General features: G+C 30.7%; 2 protein-coding genes across 2 annotated transcripts; one reads left to right on the top strand and one right to left on the bottom strand.

The window, feature by feature from the left end:
- The first annotated feature begins 1,471 nt into the window (after window positions 1-1,471).
- LOC113388045 (decapping and exoribonuclease protein-like) lies at window positions 1,472-10,561 on the top strand. Its single transcript, XM_026625459.1, has 2 exons — window positions 1,472-2,532; window positions 10,306-10,561. The coding sequence occupies exons 1-2, from the start codon at window positions 1,472-1,474 to the stop codon at window positions 10,343-10,345; spliced, it is 1,101 nt and encodes a 366-aa protein (XP_026481244.1). The 3' UTR covers window positions 10,346-10,561.
- Window positions 10,562-14,687: 4,126 nt separating this feature from the next.
- On the bottom strand, window positions 14,688-21,692 carry LOC113388040 (endocuticle structural glycoprotein ABD-5-like). The gene is made up of 2 exons (XM_026625453.1): window positions 21,586-21,692; window positions 14,688-14,943 (listed from the first exon to the last, which is right to left on the bottom strand). The coding sequence occupies exons 1-2, from the start codon at window positions 21,690-21,692 to the stop codon at window positions 14,688-14,690; spliced, it is 363 nt and encodes a 120-aa protein (XP_026481238.1).
- Between the last annotated feature and the right edge of the window lie 1,003 nt (window positions 21,693-22,695).

Here is a 22,695-nt window from a genome sequence, read left to right as displayed (position 1 = left end):
CATTCCATTGTGAATACTTTTTTAGTTACTTATAATTGTAAAATTATAATACTTATTATTATATATAAAAATCAATATATTTATAAAAAATTAATTGTTATGTAAAAATGTTTGTGATTTATTTGAAAATATATTTTGTACTTTGTATGTTTTTTTCCAATATAAGTTCATTTCCAAAATAAGAAATTATTTAGATTTTCTTGTTTTGAATTACGTATGCGAATCATATCTAGGAATAATACCAGTGGTTAATTTATATACTGTACAAGTGCTGTCCCTTCAAATCGCTGAAAGAATTAAAATGGAGGTGATGTCAAATGACCCGAGATAGCGATCTATTTATGTTTACTTATCTATGAGTATATGGCTGATTATATGCACTAATATAAGTCACCCAGTGTAAATTTATCATATTTTTTGCACTAGTGAACCGATGAAAATATTATCCAATGTTTTATATTGGTTAGTAAGAAAAGTCAGTGTTATTTTTGTATCAGTTGACAAAAAGATACAGGACATAAATACTACGTAATGCATCGACAGAATAGTCTAATCATATTAAACTTTAAGAAAAGAGGCAAGTTCTTTTATTATGTTAGTTACAGAAAATTATCTAAGAAATCAAGTATAAGCTTCTACAAGAAAGACATAATATTTAGAAATCTTCTAGCTGTTAAAAATTGGATTACCACTTCCCACGGATCTGAATATACTTAGAAGTAAATGAATTGCTTAAGAATGTCTAATTTTGCACGGGATGATTATTAGTTAATGAGAGTTAAGAATAGCAGACGATGAACGAACACTATAAAGCATTATTCACTAAATTTTACTAAAGTTGATATTAATAAGTAAAAAAAGTGTGAAGTTATTCCAGTAGATTAGATATTATGTATATTTAAACTGGCAGTGTTTTTGTTGATTTATATTTCGATTTGATTGTCTTTGATTATTGTATTATTACAAAACAAATACGATTGTAATACCAAATTTAGTTTCAAATACTCAATTACTAAAATTCATTAATTTTTATTTCAAATTTTGCGCCATTAATTTGAATGCCAAAAGCAGCGCCCTCACGTCTGAGCAAAGGACCCTTTAAATATCCCTGCTAAACGTAAAAAATGGGATATGAATACATCCATCTTCTTTTATCTATGTATGGATCTATGCTACTATCCTACTGTCAATGTCATATACTTTGAATCATTGATAAATAAGCTTTGCACACATGGTTTCATGGTTTCAATTTCAACTTTGTTTAATTGGTTTAATTGTATTTTGTCATCTTGCAATAATTGATTGACTAAACCAGACTAAACCTTTTTATTTTTTTTTTTTATTTATATACATAGTGGTTATTAACGTATTAAAAAGTAAGTATTCTATGAACATTCTATCAATTAATTTTGCTCTCTACTCTTAGATTTTTATATATTTTCTTCATTTTACTTAGTAGCAAAAGGAAAATATGAATGAAGACATATATCCAAGCGATTTTAAAAATTCACAACAAGTTTTTCCCAAGTTCTCCAGACCTTCAGTAATAGGTCATTTTAGTGTTGACGCCGACAGAAATGTCGCTCATGACTTGTCTCAACTCAAATTCTTGCACATGCCTGCTTGTATGACAAATATCGGATTCAATTTAAATAATGGCATTAATCAAACAGTTCATAAAGATGAGAAAGCTCACGAAGAAAAACTAGATCATCTATTAAAATTCATTGTTTATAATCGAAAGCAATTATGTAGCCCAGCAGCAACAACGAATTTAATAAATTTTGATATAGTCTGTTTTAGGGGTCTATTGACCAAATTAATGTGTACGCCCTTTGAAAATCGTGAAGGTTGGAATATATTAGCCCAAAACTGGAAAGGAACAACATATCTGTGTGCTTGGGAATCTGAAAAAAGTAAAATGAAACGGCTTAAAGATATCAAATATCAAAGAAAGTTTATGTCTTGGGGCTATAAATTTGAACAGTTTTTACTAAGTTCAAGTCCCCAAAGAAAACCTGATATTACAATACCTGTAATTGAATCTGAAGAATTTTGTTGTGTATTCAAGAGTAAATTAGATGATTTAAGACTTTTTTATGGAGCTGAAATGGATGGTATAAATACAACTAATTTGTATTTTAATTTCAAAGATTTAGATAAAGCACAATTTGTAGAATTGAAAACAAATAGAATTATTACCACAGAAAACCAAAGTAGAAATTTTAAAAAAATCAAATCAATGAAATGGTGGTGCCAAAGCTTTCTGGTAGGTATAGATGAAATTTTATGTGGTTGCAGAGATGATAATGGAATTTTACTCGAAATAAAGCCTTATAAAGTTAAAGATATTCCTAAAAATAATGACAACTTCTGGAGCGCAACAGATTGTATGAATTTTTGTAAAGAAGTTCTATATTTTATGCAAAAAATAGCTCGAACTCATCAAAATCAAACCATATTATTTAGTTGGAACCCTGGAGATAAAATCACATATGAAATAGACAACGACAAAAACTTTTTGCCCACCTGGTATTTAGAAACTATGAGCAAAGAGGATATAATTTGACCCTATTATCAAAATTTTAATATTGCAGTATTATAACATATGCGTAACAAGAAATTTGGTTGTTTACGGATTCCAATTTATATGAAATCCAATATCCTTTGTAAATGCCGTCATTATGACCCTTCGCAGTTCTCTTCACTATTATTATTTCTGATAATGTAAACAAACAGAGAATAAATGAAACCAACACTACTCTTTATGTGTGTCAAGATTTAAAAGAGCAAAGTCGTTTTTTATTTCGTTCAAGATTTAATTGTTGTATTTAAAGCCATCTAGTGTCAATGTTTTACATTTTATGCATTTCGGTGAAATTTGGTTTTATAGTGCTCAACATAAGCTTTAAAATGAGTGCTGTTACACGTTTTTTGCGTGTAAAATGAGTGAGCTATCGTGCAAATAAGAAGCATATACGAAGTTTTTTTCTTTTAAATCACTTTCACTGTGGTGGTTCAGTGATGGCTTGGGGTTGTTTTGGATTCAATGGAGTCGGATTGCTTGTCAAAATACATGGAACTTTAAAGAAAGAACAGTATCATAGCATACTTCAGCGCCACGCCATTTCATCTGGTCTTAATTTAATTGGCCAAAAATGTATTTTTCAACAAGATGATGACCCTAAACACACTTCCCGATTCTGTGCCAATTATTTGAAGCAAAAACAAGACGAAAAAATACTTCAAATAATGGAGTGGCCTGTTGTGGGACGAGCTTAAACGCCGCGTGAAAGATTTGCATCCAACCAGCCTTCCTGCCCTGTGGAACAGGAAGAACATACCTGCGCAAACATTGCAAAAAGCAAAGGGTGGTCATATTCAAGAAAATCGACTGCAGTGACATTTTAACATTTTTATTGCTAATTAGTCTATCATTTCTCACAAATTGGTTACAAATCAGTCACTAAATATTAATACTATTTAGAATGTACAAAACTAACTTGAATAAAATTATTTTTATTTGAAAAATATAGTTAAAAACTCAGAAAATGAGATTTTTTTTATGTGTCCGGATACTTTTGGCCTGTACTGTGTATATATATATATATATATATATATATATATATATATATATATATATATATATATACACAGTACAGGCCAAAAGTTAGGTGTATATATATATATTATATATATATACACCTAAGTCTGTTTTTACACGGAGATTGGTTCCAGAAGAATCCGTGTAAAAAAAAAAACGTGTAAAAAAAGACATTGATCTTATACAAAAATGGGTGATTTGTTCCTAATCTCTAAAACCTATTAAAATTGGTAAAAAACAAGAATTTTTAAGAACAAGAATTAAATTAGTGCTATTCACATTTGCTTTGACCAGTAAAAATTGTTTGTACGCGCTAAAGGGGAATTCACTTAAATCTTTAAGCTAGTGTTCGCAAACTATCGATACTATCGATGGTTTCAGACTTTTTTCTTTCATAAATACTCTTTTGTGATATGAACATACTTCGCAAAAATTAAATTTGACAAAATAAAATTTAAGTACATAAAATTTCAAATCGTGCTAAATGGAAAAAAATTGTGTAAAAAAATTAACAATATTCAATTTTCAAACCGTGTTTTATCAAAACCGTGTACAAAAAGACCGTGTAAAAACAGACTTAGGTGTATATATATACGAGGTGTGTTCAAAAAGTACCCGGAATTACTAATAATTAAATTTCGCGGGTCTGGAGTGTCTGATTGTCAAAAATTTTTTTTTATTGTGTTGGTATACATGCCCCTAAAGTATGATGAAATTTTCAACTATATTCACTGTTTACTTTGTCTGTGGTAGTCGCTAAGGTTCGACGTGTTTTTCTGAGCTCGGCGATTTTTACAATGGAAGAATTGAAAAGTCAAAGAATTTGTATTAAATTTTGCGTAAAAAATGAAATAAAGTGTTGCAAAGTGCAAAAATTCACCAGATATGGCTCCGTGTGACTTTTTCCTATTCGCAAAGTTGAAGAGACCCATGAAAGGACGGCGGTTTTCCTCGATTGAAGAAAATCGCTGAGAGTGCTCAAGGACATATCAAAAAGTGAATATCAAGGGTGCTTCGAAAATTGGAAAAAACGCTGGCATAAGTGTATTATATCTGGGGGGGACTACTTTGAAGGGGACCACATTAATGTAGACGAATAAATAAATATTTTTTTGAAAAAACGAAAATTCCGGGTACTTCAAAAGAGTCAAAGAGAAGCAGAAAGAACTCAAATATATGGAATGGCCTCCTAAGTCGACGGATGAGTTGCTGTGGGACGAGTTGAACAGATAATTTTCTGTCTTAAGTGAAAGAATTCCAACCAACTAATACGAAACAGCTTTGGACGTTTCTACTGAATCACTGGAATGAAATAACGACGGAACCATTGCATAAAAATAGGACAAGACGGTAGCATATAGAACACAAATGATATACGCACTAGAGCTGTGAACCGGAGCCGGCCCCAGCGCGGTTCCGGTTCTGGCACCGGTGCTGGAGCCGTTACCCAAATTTGGGGCACCGGTAAAATTCCCTAGTTGTAAGCAGCATTTCAAAGCCTAATTTTGTTTAAAAATTAGTCATTTTGAATTGTTAGAGACCAAATTTAGCGCAAGTGGCATTTTGCCTATGTAGGAGTTCTAATACCGTAGTATCAATATCAATAATTATTGTTTAAAAACACTGAAAAGAAAATTAATAACTTATGTTTTGTTTATTGAATTATCCTCTTAAAAAACATAAACAATCCATTTTTCATCATCGAGCGATGACCGAATCTTACAAATACAACAAGCGGCCGAAAATCTCTTTCTCATTCTACACTTGTCGGCACAATTGTCATTGATATAATACATTATTACTCACTATGGATAAGTACTTGATCAAATCATAATTTGATATGAAAGATTTCAAGGAATTTGCAAACGTACGCATAAGAAAGAAATCATCCATTGCCGAGACCAATCTTATCATTAATTTTCAAACTACTTATCACTCATGATTTGACATAGTGAATTTTCATAATAATAAAATAATAAAAAATATGAATGATTCATAGGAAGATATACAGTATAATTTTTTTATCGTGTCAATTGTATATTATGTTTAAAAACCGTTGATAACGAATTTTACATGACATGCGCCACATATAAACAATATCGGGTCTCAAGACGTTCAGTATAAACGAATACTTTGTTTTGCCGCCGCTTGTCGATATTGCCGTCGTACTAGGCTCGATATGTGTAAAACATATTGCGTGAGTTCAATTTTTAACATAATTCTAGTAATAGCGAAATACCAGTATTTTTATATCAATACCGATATTGAAAACCGGACAAAAATCCTCCGGGATCCCGGTATTCGGGACAAATGATACTATGCGTGTTTTTAATTCTTGCCGCCTAACAATAGAGCAGTAAGATTTGAAAGCGTTATATGCCTGAATTTTATTGACTAAAAAATTTATATTTGTTTAGAAGTTTATAAAAAATTTATTTAGAAGTTTGTGAAAAATACATATAACCTAATAATGAAAGCGGACTGAATATTATTCGAATTCGAGAATTGCATTGCATTTATGCCAAACAAATATATAACAAAATAGAAATACACAAAAAATTATTACAAACTTATAATTATATTAAGAAATTCAAAGGCTTAAAAAAACTCAAGAACAAAAATAATTCTGCATTCACTATGTAGTATTAAATCCGAGGACAGAATTTTTTTTCGGGAACGGTCCGGATTTTTCCGGGATCCAGAATTAACTTCCAGTAGGGTAGTTATAGCAATGGGTCAAGAATCGAAAATGAAAATTATTGCATTTCTCGACGTTTTGAAGGTTTCTGAACATTTTCAATTAGTAATGATTGGGAGAAATGGCTATTAGTTTTTGTCAAAGCAGGCCCAGCCATTTCGAAGATACAGAGCTAAATATACAAAAAATGGCAGTTTTTGAGAGAAATGAGCATCCGATTTGAATGATTCAAAAACTTTCTGCTTGTGTTGATAAAACAATTATTTTTGCAAAAAAAATATTTTAAATATTTTTGACTTTGTGATTCATTTCACTTAATTCTTATAAATATTATACACTGTTACAGTATTTATAATAATCTATTTGAAAACATTTAATATTTCTCGAACATTTCGTTACGGAACAAAAAGTTCCAGCAATTTTCCTTAAGGCACGATGCCATACACCACTAGTGAATCCTCAGAATCGGTTCTCAAAAATGACGGTTTTTGACAGCTCTAATTTATACATATATTATATCTTAAAAATATCGTCACATCATGAACTTTGCATAAAAATATAATTTTTTATCCGACCAAAGATGCTAAAACATGCGATGATAATGTTTCGGGTACAACAGGCACGAAAATGAGTTCTTCTTGTTCTTTTCCTCGTTGCTGAATTGACAAGACTCTATAGCCTTTTTCGTCGGCCTCATAGGACACCTGGAACTTTTCGTCGTTCTGGTCTTTGTAGGTGTAAGTTCCGTAAACCGTTAAAATTTGATCGGGACCCACAAATTTACCCTCCTCCTTGCGGGTTTGACCATCACTGGTTTCGAAACTGTGGGAATAAAAGTAGAGTTTGAGTGAAGTTACACTACGACTTTATGATTTTGGCAAGTACCCAATTATATTAAATAACTAGTATATACAATCCTATAAGAATAATCATATACATATAATTTAGAAAAAACTATATATAGAATAGAAAGAACTCAGAACAACAAAACAAAAACTTATTACTATAAAAACAGAAACTAGATAATGAAATGAAATTGTAATATATATATATATATATATATATATATATATATATATATCTTCTATATATACGAGTATAAAAATAAGTCGGGTTTTCCTTCCTGACGAAATAACTCCAGAACGCACGAACCGATTTTGACAATTTTGCATTCGTTGGAAAGGTTTCGAGCTCCGCAAGGTTTATAGCTAAGAAAATTAGTCGTGTGCATCGTGTCTGCAAATTGCTGGAACTTCACGCACCGCAATTAAAAATTCGAGTAATGACTAGTGAGAATTATCAGAATTGTGCTTGGTTAAGTCAACGAGATGTACACGCACTGAATTTCACTATTCAATCAAAATTGCTGGCGATTTGGTTTGACTTCAAACGATTGCAATTTCCAGTTCGCCTTGACATCGCAATAACAACTCGCAAGGCCAATCTCTTGATGTTTGCGGGATAAATTTTACATAGATTATTTACAAAATCATTGTTTTCACATGGGCAGTTATACGTTGCCTGTTCACGAGTTGAAAACCATCCATCCGCTTTGTTTGTTTAACGTCAGACCAAAAAACAAAAAATGTGGTTTACCAAAGATCACTTCCATGAAACGGAAATTTGCGGATTCACTTTCATTTAACTCAGAGAAGTTCAACTAAAACACTTCATTTTTGTAATCTAAATAAATTCATTACTGTTGTGCAATAAAATCAAATTTTCCTTTCAAATATAATACAAACAAAAAAATTTCTTCATCTTCTCACTAACCATCTGGTGGCGAAACGGAGTTTGTCGGGTTTGCTAGTAGTTTATGAAATTAATAATGTTTTTCACTCAATTTTATTTGACAAATATATTTTTCATGGTCAGGGGCAGAAGCGATAATTAAAATATAAAATTTATTGGATCTAGTGTTAAACAAAATCAATACAAAAAATATTTTGTAACGATACTTGGACACATTTGTAAACTGATTTACATTTATAAAACAATATTTTAAAAAAATGTATATTTTATTGTCAAGAATTATAGAACGCAATAAAATATCATTAATCAAAGCTATATTAATTGCATACTATAGGTATGTAAAAACATATACATCATAGAAAATATGCTATAAATAAGAATTTAAAGCATACATATTAAAATATTTTGTAGGCTGAAGTATAAATAATGAGAAATATGTGAATGCTAAAAATTAAATACTTTTGAAATATTCGCCCAAAAATCAATTATATTGCAACAACATAAAAAAGAGTAAATAAAATATACTCGAGGATTTTAATAAAAGCCACAGCAAAGCGTGGCCGGGAGTTATAGTAATGGGCTGAAAATCGAAAATAAAAAAGTTTGCATTTCTCGACGTTTTGAAGGTTTTTGAAATACCTCAGAAAAAATGGATGTGTGTGTTGTGTATTTTGTGTTGCCTGCATTTTTTAGAGAAGTAAGCATCCGAATTGAATGATTCAAAAAACTTTCTGCTTGTGTTGATGAAACAATTGCTTTTGGAAAAAAAAAAAGTTTTCTTTTTTTGTTTATTTAAAATAATTCAGGTTTCAATTTTAGTTTTAGCTAAGTTTTAAAGCTCTCTTATATACTTTAAATAAATAACTTTAACTTTGTAATTCAGTTTATATAATTCTTATAAATAAATAAATATTAGACAAATGTTACAGTATTTATAATGATCTATTTGAAAACATTTAATATTCTTCGAACATTTCGTTACGGTACGGGAAGTTCCAGCAATTTGCCTTAAGGCACGATGTCATACACCGCTAGTTTTAAATTACTGTCAGTCATTGATGTAACTAGTAACACATTCATCGTCTCCACTATTAGTGCGACTTCATTATCCATATCCCCGAGGGGATGATTTTTTTTTACGAATTATTCGTCCGAGCATTTTTCTAACTATTTTTTTTAGTTTGAATAAAAGAACACACAAATCACATACACGACTACTTGTTAATAAAATTGTATAAACTTCAACTACTGATTATGGATTATAACACACACTAATATATAGACTCGAGAGCTCTCGAAAAATACGTTCGTTCGCGACGAAGGTTCGACAAGAAGTCTTTACTGATTCCTGAGTGCGTTTCTTTTTGTGAGATATGTCCAAAAATTTAATCAGTTCTCCATCTTATCAAACGTCTCCTTACTAACTAAGGAATCGATTGTTTTTTGAATAATTGAAATCGGTTGAACCGTGTTTCCGAAATCGTCGACGAAAATTTGTATCCGCACACACGCCCACACACACACATACATTGATAAGATGAATAACTGATTAAATTTTTGGGAAGGTAGATCTAGCGGGACACTCAATAAAAATATACTCAAAACTCAAATAAAATACACTCAAAGTTAAAAAAATGCCATAAGGCGGTCAAAAATGTTTATTGGACATATGTACACTAAATCATCAGATATCTTATAGAGATTTTAATATTGTGTACACATTTTGTGTAAATTTTTTTGGGTTCCGTACCAAAATTTTTATTTTTATGGTTTTTATATTTACGTTTTTATATGGTTTAAACAAATGTCCTCGAAATTTTCGACAGTATGGAATAACCGACTATAAAATTGAAAAATAATTCGCTTCGTACTCGATCGCTAGGCGATTTTGCAAAACGCATACGTGAAGTTCCAGCAATTTGCCTTAAGGCGCGATGCCATACACCACTAGTTTTTTTTGTATTGTAATTTAGTAAAGTAAGGCAATACACGACTGCATTAGTTAAAAAATAATAATCTGTCAAATTGAATATGATTGATGCGCAATCACTTACAGTTCGCAACCGTCAGATGCATGCGCAGACTGTTTAATTGCCAAATATATAATGTATCTTATATTATTTTAATTAAAAAAAACGATGCCTCAAATATTTTCAATGTCAATTTATGATAAGCGTTTTTTTGTAATTTTTTACATTTATTTCTACAATCTAACTATATTTCTATCATTCAAAAAATCCTAAAAATTGTGGTATTTAGAAACTATGAGCAAAGAGGATGATATAATTTGACCCTATTATCAAAATTTTAATATTGCAGTATTATAACATATGCGTAACAAGAAATTTGGTTGTTTACGGATTCCAATTTATATGAAATCCAATATCCTTTGTAAATGCCGTCATTATGACCCTTCGCAGTTCTCTTCACTATTATTATTTCTGATAATGTAAACAAACAGAGAATAAATGAAACCAACACTACTCTTTATGTGTGTCAAGATTTAAAAGAGCAAAGTCGTTTTTTATTTCGTTCAAGATTTAATTGTTGTATTTAAAAGCCATCTAGTGTCAATGTTTTACATTTTAGCATTTCGGTGAAATTTGGTTTTATAGTGCTCAACATAAGCTTTAAAATGAGTGCTGTTACACGTTTTTTGCGTGTAAAATGAGTGAGCTATCGTGCAAATAAGAAGCATATACGAAGTTTTTTTCTTTTAAATCACTTTCACTGTGGTGGTTCAGTGATGGCTTGGGGTTGTTTTGGATTCAATGGAGTCGGATTGCTTGTCAAAATACATGGAACTTAAAGAAAGAACAGTATCATAGCATACTTCAGCGCCACGCCATTTCATCTGGTCTTAATTTAATTGGCCAAAAATGTATTTTTCAACAAGATGATGACCCTAAACACACTTCCCGATTCTGTGCCAATTATTTGAAGCAAAAACAAGACGAAAAAATACTTCAAATAATGGAGTGGCCTTTGTGGGACGAGCTTAAACGCCGCGTGAAAGATTTGCATCCAACCAGCCTTCCTGCCCTGTGGAACAGGAAGAACATACCTGCGCAAACATTGCAAAAGCAAAGGGTGGTCATATTCAAGAAAATCGACTGCAGTGACATTTTAACATTTTTATTGCTAATTAGTCTATCATTTCTCACAAATTGGTTACAAATCAGTCACTAAATATTAATACTATTTAGAATGTACAAAACTAACTTGAATAAAATTATTTTTATTTGAAAAATATAGTTAAAAACTCAGAAAATGAGATTTTTTTTATGTGTCCGGATACTTTTGGCCTGTACTGTGTATATATATATATATATATATATATATATATATATATATATATATATATATATATAATACACAGTACAGGCCAAAAGTTAGGTGTATATATATATTATATATATATACACCTAAGTCTGTTTTACACGGAGATTGGTTCCAGAAGAATCCGTGTAAAAAAAAAACGTGTAAAAAAAGACATTGATCTTATACAAAAATGGGTGATTTGTTCCTAATCTCTAAAACCTATTAAATGGTAAAAAACAAGAATTTTTAAGAACAAGAATTAAATTAGTGCTATTCACATTGCTTTGACCAGTAAAAATTGTTTGTACGCGCTAAAGGGGAATTCACTTAAATCTTTAAGCTAGTGTTCGCAAACTATCGATACTATCGATGGTTTCAGACTTTTTTCTTTCATAAATACTCTTTTGTGATATGAACATACTTCGCAAAAATTAAATTTGACAAAATAAAATTTAAGTACATAAAATTTCAAATCGTGCTAAATGGAAAAAAATTGTGTAAAAAAATTAACAATATTCAATTTTCAAACCGTGTTTTATCAAAACCGTGTACAAAAAGACCGTGTAAAAACAGACTTAGGTGTATATATATACGAGGTGTGTTCAAAAAGTACCCGGAATTACTAATAATTAAATTTCGCGGGTCTGGAGTGTCTGATTGTCAAAATTTTTTTTTATTGTGTTGGTATACATGCCCCTAAAGTATGATGAAATTTTCAACTATATTCACTGTTTACTTTGTCTGTGGTAGTCGCTAAGGTTCGACGTGTTTTTCTGAGCTCGGCGATTTTTACAATGGAAGAATTGAAAAGTCAAAGAATTTGTATTAAATTTTGCGTAAAAAATGAAATAAAGTGTTGCAAAGTGCAAAAATTCACCAGATATGGCTCCGTGTGACTTTTTCCTATTCGCAAAGTTGAAGAGACCCATGAAAGGACGGCGGTTTTCCTCGATTGAAGAAAATCGCTGAGAGTGCTCAAGGACATATCAAAAAGTGAATATCAAGGGTGCTTCGAAAATTGGAAAAAACGCTGGCATAAGTGTATTATATCTGGGGGGGACTACTTTGAAGGGGACCACATTAATGTAGACGAATAAATAAATATTTTTTTGAAAAAACGAAAATTCCGGGTACTTCAAAAGAGTCAAAGAGAAGCAAAAGAACTCAAATATATGGAATGGCCTCCTAAGTCGACGGATGAGTTGCTGTGGGACGAGTTGAACAGATAATTTTCTGTCTTAAGTGAAAGAATTCCAACCAACTAATACGAAACAGCTTTGGACGTTTCTACTGAATCACTGGAATGAAATAACGACGGAACCATTGCATAAAAATAGGACAAGACGGTAGCATATAGAACACAAATGATATACGCACTAGAGCTGTGAACCGGAGCCGGCCCCAGCGCGGTTCCGGTTCTGGCACCGGTGCTGGAGCCGTTACCCAAATTTGGGGCACCGGTAAAATTCCCTAGTTGTAAGCAGCATTTCAAAGCCTAATTTTGTTTAAAAATTAGTCATTTTGAATTGTTAGAGACCAAATTTAGCGCAAGTGGCATTTTGCCTATGTAGGAGTTCTAATACCGTAGTATCAATATCAATAATTATTGTTTAAAAACACTGAAAAGAAAATTAATAACTTATGTTTTGTTTATTGAATTATCCTCTTAAAAAACATAAACAATCCATTTTTCATCATCGAGCGATGACCGAATCTTACAAATACAACAAGCGGCCGAAAATCTCTTTCTCATTCTACACTTGTCGGCACAATTGTCATTGATATAATACATTATTACTCACTATGGATAAGTACTTGATCAAATCATAATTTGATATGAAAGATTTCAAGGAATTTGCAAACGTACGCATAAGAAAGAAATCATCCATTGCCGAGACCAATCTTATCATTAATTTTCAAACTACTTATCACTCAATGATTTGACACAGTGAATTTTCATAATAATAAAATAATAAAAAATATGAATGATTCATAGGAAGATATACAGTATAATTTTTTTTATCGTGTCAATTGTATATTATGTTTAAAAACCGTTGATAACGAATTTTACATGACATGCGCCACATATAAACAATATCGGGTCTCAAGACGTTCAGTATAAACGAATACTTTGTTTTGCCGCCGCTTGTCGATATTGCCGTCGTACTAGGCTCGATATGTGTAAAACATATTGCGTGAGTTCAATTTTTAACATAATTCTAGTAATAGCGAAATACCAGTATTTTTATATCAATACCGATATTGAAAACCGGACAAAAATCCTCCGGGATCCCGGTATTCGGGATTATGGAACACTGGCATTATAAGACCTATATGTGAGTAATCTTGGAACAAATGATACTATGCGTGTTTTTAATTCTTGCCGCCTAACAATAGAGCAGTAAGATTTGAAAGCGTTATATGCCTGAATTTTATTGACTGAAAATAAAATTTATATTTGTTTAGAAGTTTATAAAAAATTTATTTAGAAGTTTGTGAAAATACATATAACCTAATAATGAAAGCGGACTGAATATTATTCGAATTCGAGAATTGCATTGCATTTATGCCAAACAAATATATAACAAAATAGAAATACACAAAAAATTATTACAAACTTATAATTATATTAAGAAATTCAAAGGCTTAAAAAAACTCAAGAACAAAAATAATTCTGCATTCACTATGTAGTATTAAATCCGAGGACAGAATTTTTTTTCGGGAACGGTCCGGATTTTTCCGGGATCCAGAATTAACTTCCAGTAGGGTAGTTATAGCAATGGGTCAAGAATCGAAAATGAAAATTATTGCATTTCTCGACGTTTTGAAGGTTTCTGAACATTTTCAATTAGTAATGATTGGGAGAAATGGCTATTAGTTTTTGTCAAAGCAGGCCCAGCCATTTCGAAGATACAGAGCTAAATATACAAAAAATGGCAGTTTTTGAGAGAAATGAGCATCCGATTTGAATGATTCAAAAACTTTCTGCTTGTGTTGATAAAACAATTATTTTTGCAAAAAAAATATTTTAAATATTTTTGACTTTGTGATTCATTTCACTTAATTCTTATAAATATTATACACTGTTACAGTATTTATAATAATCTATTTGAAAACATTTAATATTTCTCGAACATTTCGTTACGGAACAAAAAGTTCCAGCAATTTTCCTTAAGGCACGATGCCATACACCACTAGTGAATCCTCAGAATCGGTTCTCAAAAATGACGGTTTTTGACAGCTCTAATTTATACATATATTATATCTTAAAAATATCGTCACATCATGAACTTTGCATAAAAATATAATTTTTTATCCGACCAAAGATGCTAAAACATGCGATGATAATGTTTCGGGTACAACAGGCACGAAAATGAGTTCTTCTTGTTCTTTTCCTCGTTGCTGAATTGACAAGACTCTATAGCCTTTTTCGTCGGCCTCATAGGACACCTGGAACTTTTCGTCGTTCTGGTCTTTGTAGGTGTAAGTTCCGTAAACCGTTAAAATTTGATCGGGACCCACAAATTTACCCTCCTCCTTGCGGGTTTGACCATCACTGGTTTCGAAACTGTGGGAATAAAAGTAGAGTTTGAGTGAAGTTACACTACGACTTTATGATTTTGGCAAGTACCCAATTATATTAAATAACTAGTATATACAATCCTATAAGAATAATCATATACATATAATTTAGAAAAAACTATATATAGAATAGAAAGAACTCAGAACAACAAAACAAAAACTTATTACTATAAAAACAGAAACTAGATAATGAAATGAAATTGTAATATATATATATATATATATATATATATATATATATATATATATATATCTTCTATATATACGAGTATAAAAATAAGTCGGGTTTTCCTTCCTGACGAAATAACTCCAGAACGCACGAACCGATTTTGACAATTTTGCATTCGTTGGAAAGGTTTCGAGCTCCGCAAGGTTTATAGCTAAGAAAATTAGTCGTGCATCGTGTCTGCAAATTGCTGGAACTTCACGCACCGCAATTAAAAAATTCGAGTAATGACATTAGTGAGAATTATCAGAATTGTGCTTGGTTAAGTCAACGAGATGTACACGCACTGAATTTCACTATTCAATCAAAAATTGCTGGCGATTTGGTTTGACTTCAAACGATTGCAATTTCCAGTTCGCCTTGACATCGCAATAACAACTCGCAAGGCCAATCTCTTGATGTTTGCGGGATAAATTTTACATAGATTATTTACAAAATCATTGTTTTTCACATGGGCAGTTATACGTTGCCTGTTCACGAGTTGAAAAACCATCCGCTTTGTTTGTGTTAACGTCAGACCAAAAAACAAAAAAATGTGGTTTACCAAAGATCACTTCCATGAAACGGATAATTTGCGGATTCACTTTCATTTACTCAGAGAAGTTCAACTAAAAACACTTCATTTTTGTAATCTAAATAAATTCATTACTGTTGTGCAATAAAATCAAATTTTTCCTTTTCAAATATAATACAAACAAAAAATTTCTTCATCTTTCTCACTAAACCATCTGGTGGCGAAACGGAGTTTGTCGGGTTTGCTAGTAGTTTATGAAATTAATAATGTTTCACTCAATTTTAATTTGACAAATATATTTTTCATGGTCAGGGGCAGAAGCGATAATTAAAATATAAAATTTATTGGATCTAGTGTTAAACAAATCAATACAAAAAATATGTTGTACGATACTTGGACACATTTGTAAACTGATTTACATTTATAAAACAATATTTTAAAAAAATGTATATTTTTATTGTCAAGAATTATAGAACGCAATAAAATATCAATTAATCAAAGCTATATTAATTGCATACTATAGGTATGTAAAAACATATACATCATAGAAAATATGCTATAAATAAGAATTTAAAGCATACATATTAAAATATTTTGTAGGCTGAAGTATGAAATAATGAGAAATATGTGAATGCTAAAAATTAAATACTTTTGAAATATTCGCCCAAAAATCAATTATATTGCAACAACATAAAAAAGAGTAAATAAAATATACTCGAGGATTTTAATAAAAGCCACAGCAAAGCGTGGCCGGGAGTTATAGTAATGGGCTGAAAATCGAAAATAAAAAAGTTTGCATTTCTCGACGTTTTGAAGGTTTTTGAAATACCTCAGAAAAAATGGATGTGTGTGTGTGTATTTTGTGTGCCTGCATTTTTTAGAGAAGTAAGCATCCGAATTGAATGATTCAAAAAACTTTCTGCTTGTGTTGATGAAACAATTGCTTTTGGAAAAAAAAATAGTTTTCTTTTTTTGTTTATTTAAAATAATTCAGGTTTCAATTTTAGTTTTAGCTAAAGTTTTAAAGCTCTCTTATATACTTTAAATAAATAACTTTAACTTTGTAATTCAGTTTATATAATTCTTATAAATAAATAAATATTAGACAAATGTTACAGTATTTATAATGATCTATTTGAAAACATTTAATATTCTTCGAACATTTCGTTACGGTACGGGAAGTTCCAGCAATTTGCCTTAAGGCACGATGTCATACACCGCTAGTTTTAAATTACTGTCAGTCATTGATGTAACTAGTAACACATTCATCGTCTCCACTATTAGTGCGACTTCATTATCCATATCCCCGAGGGGAATGATTTTTTTTTACGAAGTTTGAATAAAAGAACACACAAATCACATACACGACTACTTGTTAATAAAATTGTATAAACTTCAACTACTGATTATGGATTATACACACACTAATATATAGACTCGAGAGCTCTCGAAAAATACGTTCGTTCGCGACGAAGGTTCGACAAGAAGTCTTTACTGATTCCTGAGTGCGTTTCTTTTTGTGAGATATGTCCAAAAATTTAATCAGTTCTCCATCTTATCAAACGTCTCCTTACTAACTAAGGAATCGATTGTTTTTTGAATAATTGAAATCGGTTGAACCGTGTTTCCGAAATCGTCGACGAAAATTTGTATCCGCACACACGCCCACACACACACATACATTGATAAGATGAATAACTGATTAAATTTTTGGGAAGGTAGATCTAGCGGACACTCAATAAAAATATACTCAAAACTCAAATAAAAATACACTCAAAGTTAAAAAAATGCCATAAGGCGGTCAAAAATGTTTATTGGACATATGTACACTAAATCATCAGATATCTTATAGAGATTTTAATATTGTGTACACATTTTGTGTAAATTTTTTTGGGTTCCGTACCAAAATTTTTATTTTTATGGTTTTTATATTTACGTTTATTTATATGGTTTAAACAAATGTCCTCGAAATTTTCGACAGTATGGAATAACCGACTTATAAAATTGAAAAATAATTCGCTTCGTACTCGATCGCTAGGCGATTTTGCAAAACGCATACGTGAAGTTCCAGCAATTTGCCTTAAGGCGCGATGCCATACACCACTAGTTTTTTTTGTATTGTAATTTAGTAAAGTAAGGCAATACACGACTGCATTAGTTAAAAAATAATAATCTGTCAAATTGAATATGATTGATGCGCAATCACTTACAGTTCGCAACCGTCAGATGCATGCGCAGACTGTTTAATTGCCAAATATATAATGTATCTTATATTATTTTAATTAAAAAAAACGATGCCTCAAATATTTTCAATGTCAATTTATGATAAGCGTTTTTTTGTAATTTTTTACATTTATTTCTACAATCTAACTATATTTCTATCATTCAAAAAATCCTAAAAATTTTCAAATTTTTGTAATTTTTTACATTTATTTCTACAATCTAACTATATTTCTATGATTCAAAAGATTCTAAAAATTTTCAAATTCTTAAAAATCTCAATACCGAATGATCGTTTAGGAGGATTATTCTTTCATACACCATTACAGAAGAATTTTATATATATACTAGATGACCCGACAGACGTTGTCCTGTACACACCTCTACGTTTTTTTAATATCCTATACTAATATTTATACCGTTTAGTTAAAAATAACCGTTATTGTTTTTCGAGTTACTATTTACACCAATATATGAGTGAGTTAAATGTAGTACTGTTTCAAATAAAATGATTATTCTCAATTCCCACAGTTAACACTTTAACTATCCCTTTAACAAATATTAAAATATGTTCAATAATATTATTCATTAAAAATTATACACAGCGATTTATAGAACAAATTTTTTGCAATAGCTCAATTTATTTTATTGAATTTAAGGGTTATACAATATTTTTAGACAAACCTGTAGATGTGGATGTTTAAATGAATGATTGTTTGTTTATTCACGGCTAAAACATTGATTTTCCAAATTTATCACCATGTATTTATTGCCATAGCATGGATACACGTGTTGAAAATTGAAATCTTTTAAAAAGTATAATAAATTCAGAAAGAATTAATATATAGCATGCGCGGTCAAGGTACAATATCACCTTGGATTTTTCTACCCAAAACAATTGCTTCAATAATGTTGCCTACAATTTTTATAATTTCGTACTATATTTTAACTGGCTTTTAGTATTTTAATATCTAAATTACATTTTTCACACTAATCATTCAATTATTATAATTACTTAAGTTCATATTTGAAGTGAATTAATTTGTCAAATTTTGTTCACATGTGCTCTATTCAACCTACTATCAACAAAATTATTGCAGTAAATGGAGAGAAAAAAAGCGTATGCCCAGCTAATCTTAATCTAAAGTTCAGAAGTGAAAACAATTTGCATTTCGTCACCACCACCCGCATTAATTGGATTATAACTTTAATTCTGATTTTATCATAACTTTATTATAGACATTCCGGTTGGACAGCCGCGCACTCTTTAAACAATTAGAACTCTATCAATATTTGTGTAATAAAAAAATAATAAAAAGCAATAATTAGTCAAAAAAATACCTTGAATTTTCATATATATACTTTTATACGTATTCTTTCAGAGATATTATAATGAGAAATTTGGTTGTTATTTTGAATGGATTTTTTATGAAATCATGAGTTTTTTGAAAATAGTTTGTACTAATGTTATGATATTTTCTAGAATTCATCAAGATCTCTCAAACGAAGTTAGTTCTAGATAGTAAACGATTATTTTTAATTTTGGTGGAAATGGCACTTATAAACTATTTGATTTAAATGAAAAAAAAAACATTGTATTCGTCTTTTAATTGCATATGATAGCTTACTCATTTTACACGCAGAAGTACTTCTTCTAAAACGTTTTTTAAAAATATAAAAACCCATTTTTAATTAACTTAATATTGTTCCTGGAACACTGTAAAACAGCGATTTATTAGGATTTTAATTGATATAATTTTGTTTAGTACATGATTTTCGTTAAAATGTATATTTTTGAAGATATTAGCAAAGAACGATGAAAAACGCAAAAAAGAAACAAATTTTCAGTAGCCAGTAACTTGAGAAGTATTTGCTTTTTTGTAAAATATTATTAAACATTTTTCTCTTATAATTAGTTCTTTTATCCACACCCAACGTTATTACACCACTGAAAAGAAATGGCATCCCCCCGGGTAGTGCAAAGGAGTCTAAATTGTTTTCACTTTTGAACTTGAGAGTAAGATGAGCCTATTTCCAAAATTCCAAACGAATTGGAAAACAGTAAAAAAAGTTCAGACCCAAAGCGCTCCATTGAGTGAATATACTCCATTGAGTATACCATATGAATTTTTGACACAAGGAAACTTCTAAATAATTTTTTGAATAAGTAATTTTTTTGTATTGTGACTTAGTATAGTAAGGCAAAACGACTGCAAATTGAATATTTTTGAGCGCAATCACTTATGGCTCGTCTCCTTTGCACGAATTCGTTCGCAAAGTGCGCGAACAAAATTATTGCAAGCAAAAGTAAACCATGCGTACGTTAAGAACACGCTTCGCCGTGCGCGTCAGTCGCATGCGCAGAGAGTCAGACGCATGTTATATTATTTGCATCTTATATTATTCTAATTATAGCGCATCTCAGCTGCTTTTCGACAATAATAATGTAGACATTACATTTTCTTTATTTATAATCATGAATTTATTATATTATAATATTGCCTTAGCCTATAAGTGAATAGAAATGCTTGGCAAATGACAGTTGTCATTTGTTTTTAATGTCAAACCATGCCTTAAATATTTTAAAGGTCAAACAATGATAAGCGTTTTTTTTGTATTTTTTTCCATTTATTTCTATAATCTAACTATATTTCTATGAATCAAAACATTCTAGAAAATTTCCCGAACAAACTTCAGGAAGATTCATGAAAATCCGAATTATAGTTTAGGAGGATTAATGAAACTTACATTGTTACAGAAGAATTTTATATATAAGATATATATATATATATATATATATATATATATATATATAACATTAAACATAGTGAAGAAATTATATTTTCACAGATATCTGTATGAGAAAGCTAATAATAATAATATTTCAGTAAATATTATGTAAAAATGTACATAATATTTATTATTTCGTTCGGATTTTATTTTTGTTAGGTATATTATCCGTCATATCTGGTAAAACAATAGGTAATATTTAAAATATAGAAGCATGGCGTGTTTGCCATACCAAACTACGTCTTTAGTAAATTGGCCGAGACACGCGATGTTGGTATTAAGGCGATCCACATATTTTTGGTAAAAATCTTCAGTGAGCTTTTTTATATGGTCGAGTATTGTCGGTACATCAGTCTGTTCATGTATGTATTTTGTAGAGTAGTAATGTCTAGTCAGTGGGTCTCTTATTTTGTTAAGTACTAGTCGTAGTGTTTTATTTTGTAATGTCTGTAAGTTGGTCTTTGTCGTCGCGTTCCATGCTGGAGCGGCGTATGCCAGTAACGGTCTTATAAGTGTTAAGTAGAGTGTCCGCTTGTTCTTTACGCTTATGTTCAGTAGATTTAACATCACGTAAGCCTGACCAATTTTCGTATTATTATGTTTCATGAAGCTGAGTCTATGGTCCAGGGACACAACAAGGTATTTGACACCCTCGGACCACTCATCTTCATGGCCCATTACTTTCAGTTTTTTCAAGTCAGTCAGTCTAGTCATGGCATTTCGGCTCTTTATAAATAAAATTGCCTCCGTCTTTTGCGGATTGATCCTGATCTGCCATTATGAAAAAGCTTTGGGTCTAGCTGCGTTTATATCAAGTTTTTCAATATTTCGATAGCAAGCAATTAGTATTTTACATTTTATTCTATTAATGTACTTACAAGAATTTATATCCATCACCTTCATGTGCGGACGGAACGTTTTCGTAGCGGATTATCTCCGCTTTTTTCCCGTCGTTCACAGGAGCACTTTTGCACAGAGCAATCATCACGAATATCGCGAATATTGTCTGAAAGACCATAAATATGAGGTAAAAATATATACAAATTATACTATACTATATATAATTATAATATATAAATATACTATACTATATATAATTATACTAATAATATAATGAACTAAACTCGTTAAAAGTGGCATTTTGCCTTGAGGCGAGTTTCGAAAACTTTTCGATAGGTGTAATGATTGACTTAATCAATCGAAATTGGGATTTAGATATTTAGATAAAATTTTCAACTGTTTATTAACTTCCCGTAGGGTAAGTTATTGTAATGGGCCGAAAATCGAAATTGAAATTTTTTACATTTCTCGACGTTTTGAAGGTTTCTGAACATTTTGGCATACTTCAGAAAAAATGGATGTGTGTGTGTGTATGTATGTATGGATACAATTTTTCGCCCACGTTTTCGGGCGTACGGATCAACCGATTTGAATGGTCCAAAAATCATTCGATTCCTATTGATAAGGAGATGTGCTGATTAGTTTTTCGAAAAGGCAGGTCCAGCAGTTACGGAAATAAAGAGCAAAGAGTGCAGAGAATAGAAATCGAGTTTTTGAGAGAACGGAGCATCCGATCAGTGGCGGATCCAGCTTCGGCGTCAGGGGGGGGTCATAATTGAAAAGTTTTTATAGTCCTCAATGAGTATGTAACAAATTTAATATATATATATATATATATATATATATAATATATATATATATATATATATATATATATATATATATATATATTAGATAAAACGGGGCTTAAAGATTCGCGGGTAAAAAGGTCCACCACCGATGTCTCAAAAACAAGTAAAGTTCAGGATTTCTTAACAACAATATTCGAAAGTAGAGGGAAAAATGTACAACCAGCCATCACCCTGATTCTTACGACGTTAAAAAAGCATTTTCACAAGAGATAAATTAAACAAATATTTATTCCAACTCCGCTGGTGAATATTGTGGACAAAATATCAAATCAAGGTTATTTACAGAGTTATCTCTGT

This window comes from Ctenocephalides felis, unplaced genomic scaffold, assembly GCF_003426905.1.
Source record: "Ctenocephalides felis isolate EL2017-DRISC unplaced genomic scaffold, ASM342690v1 CF-g0.4_SCAFFOLD_00845, whole genome shotgun sequence".
NCBI lineage: Eukaryota > Metazoa > Arthropoda > Insecta > Siphonaptera > Pulicidae > Ctenocephalides > Ctenocephalides felis.
The sequence above is the reverse complement of the archived record's forward strand: the minus strand, read 5'-3'. Positions and strand labels throughout refer to the sequence as shown.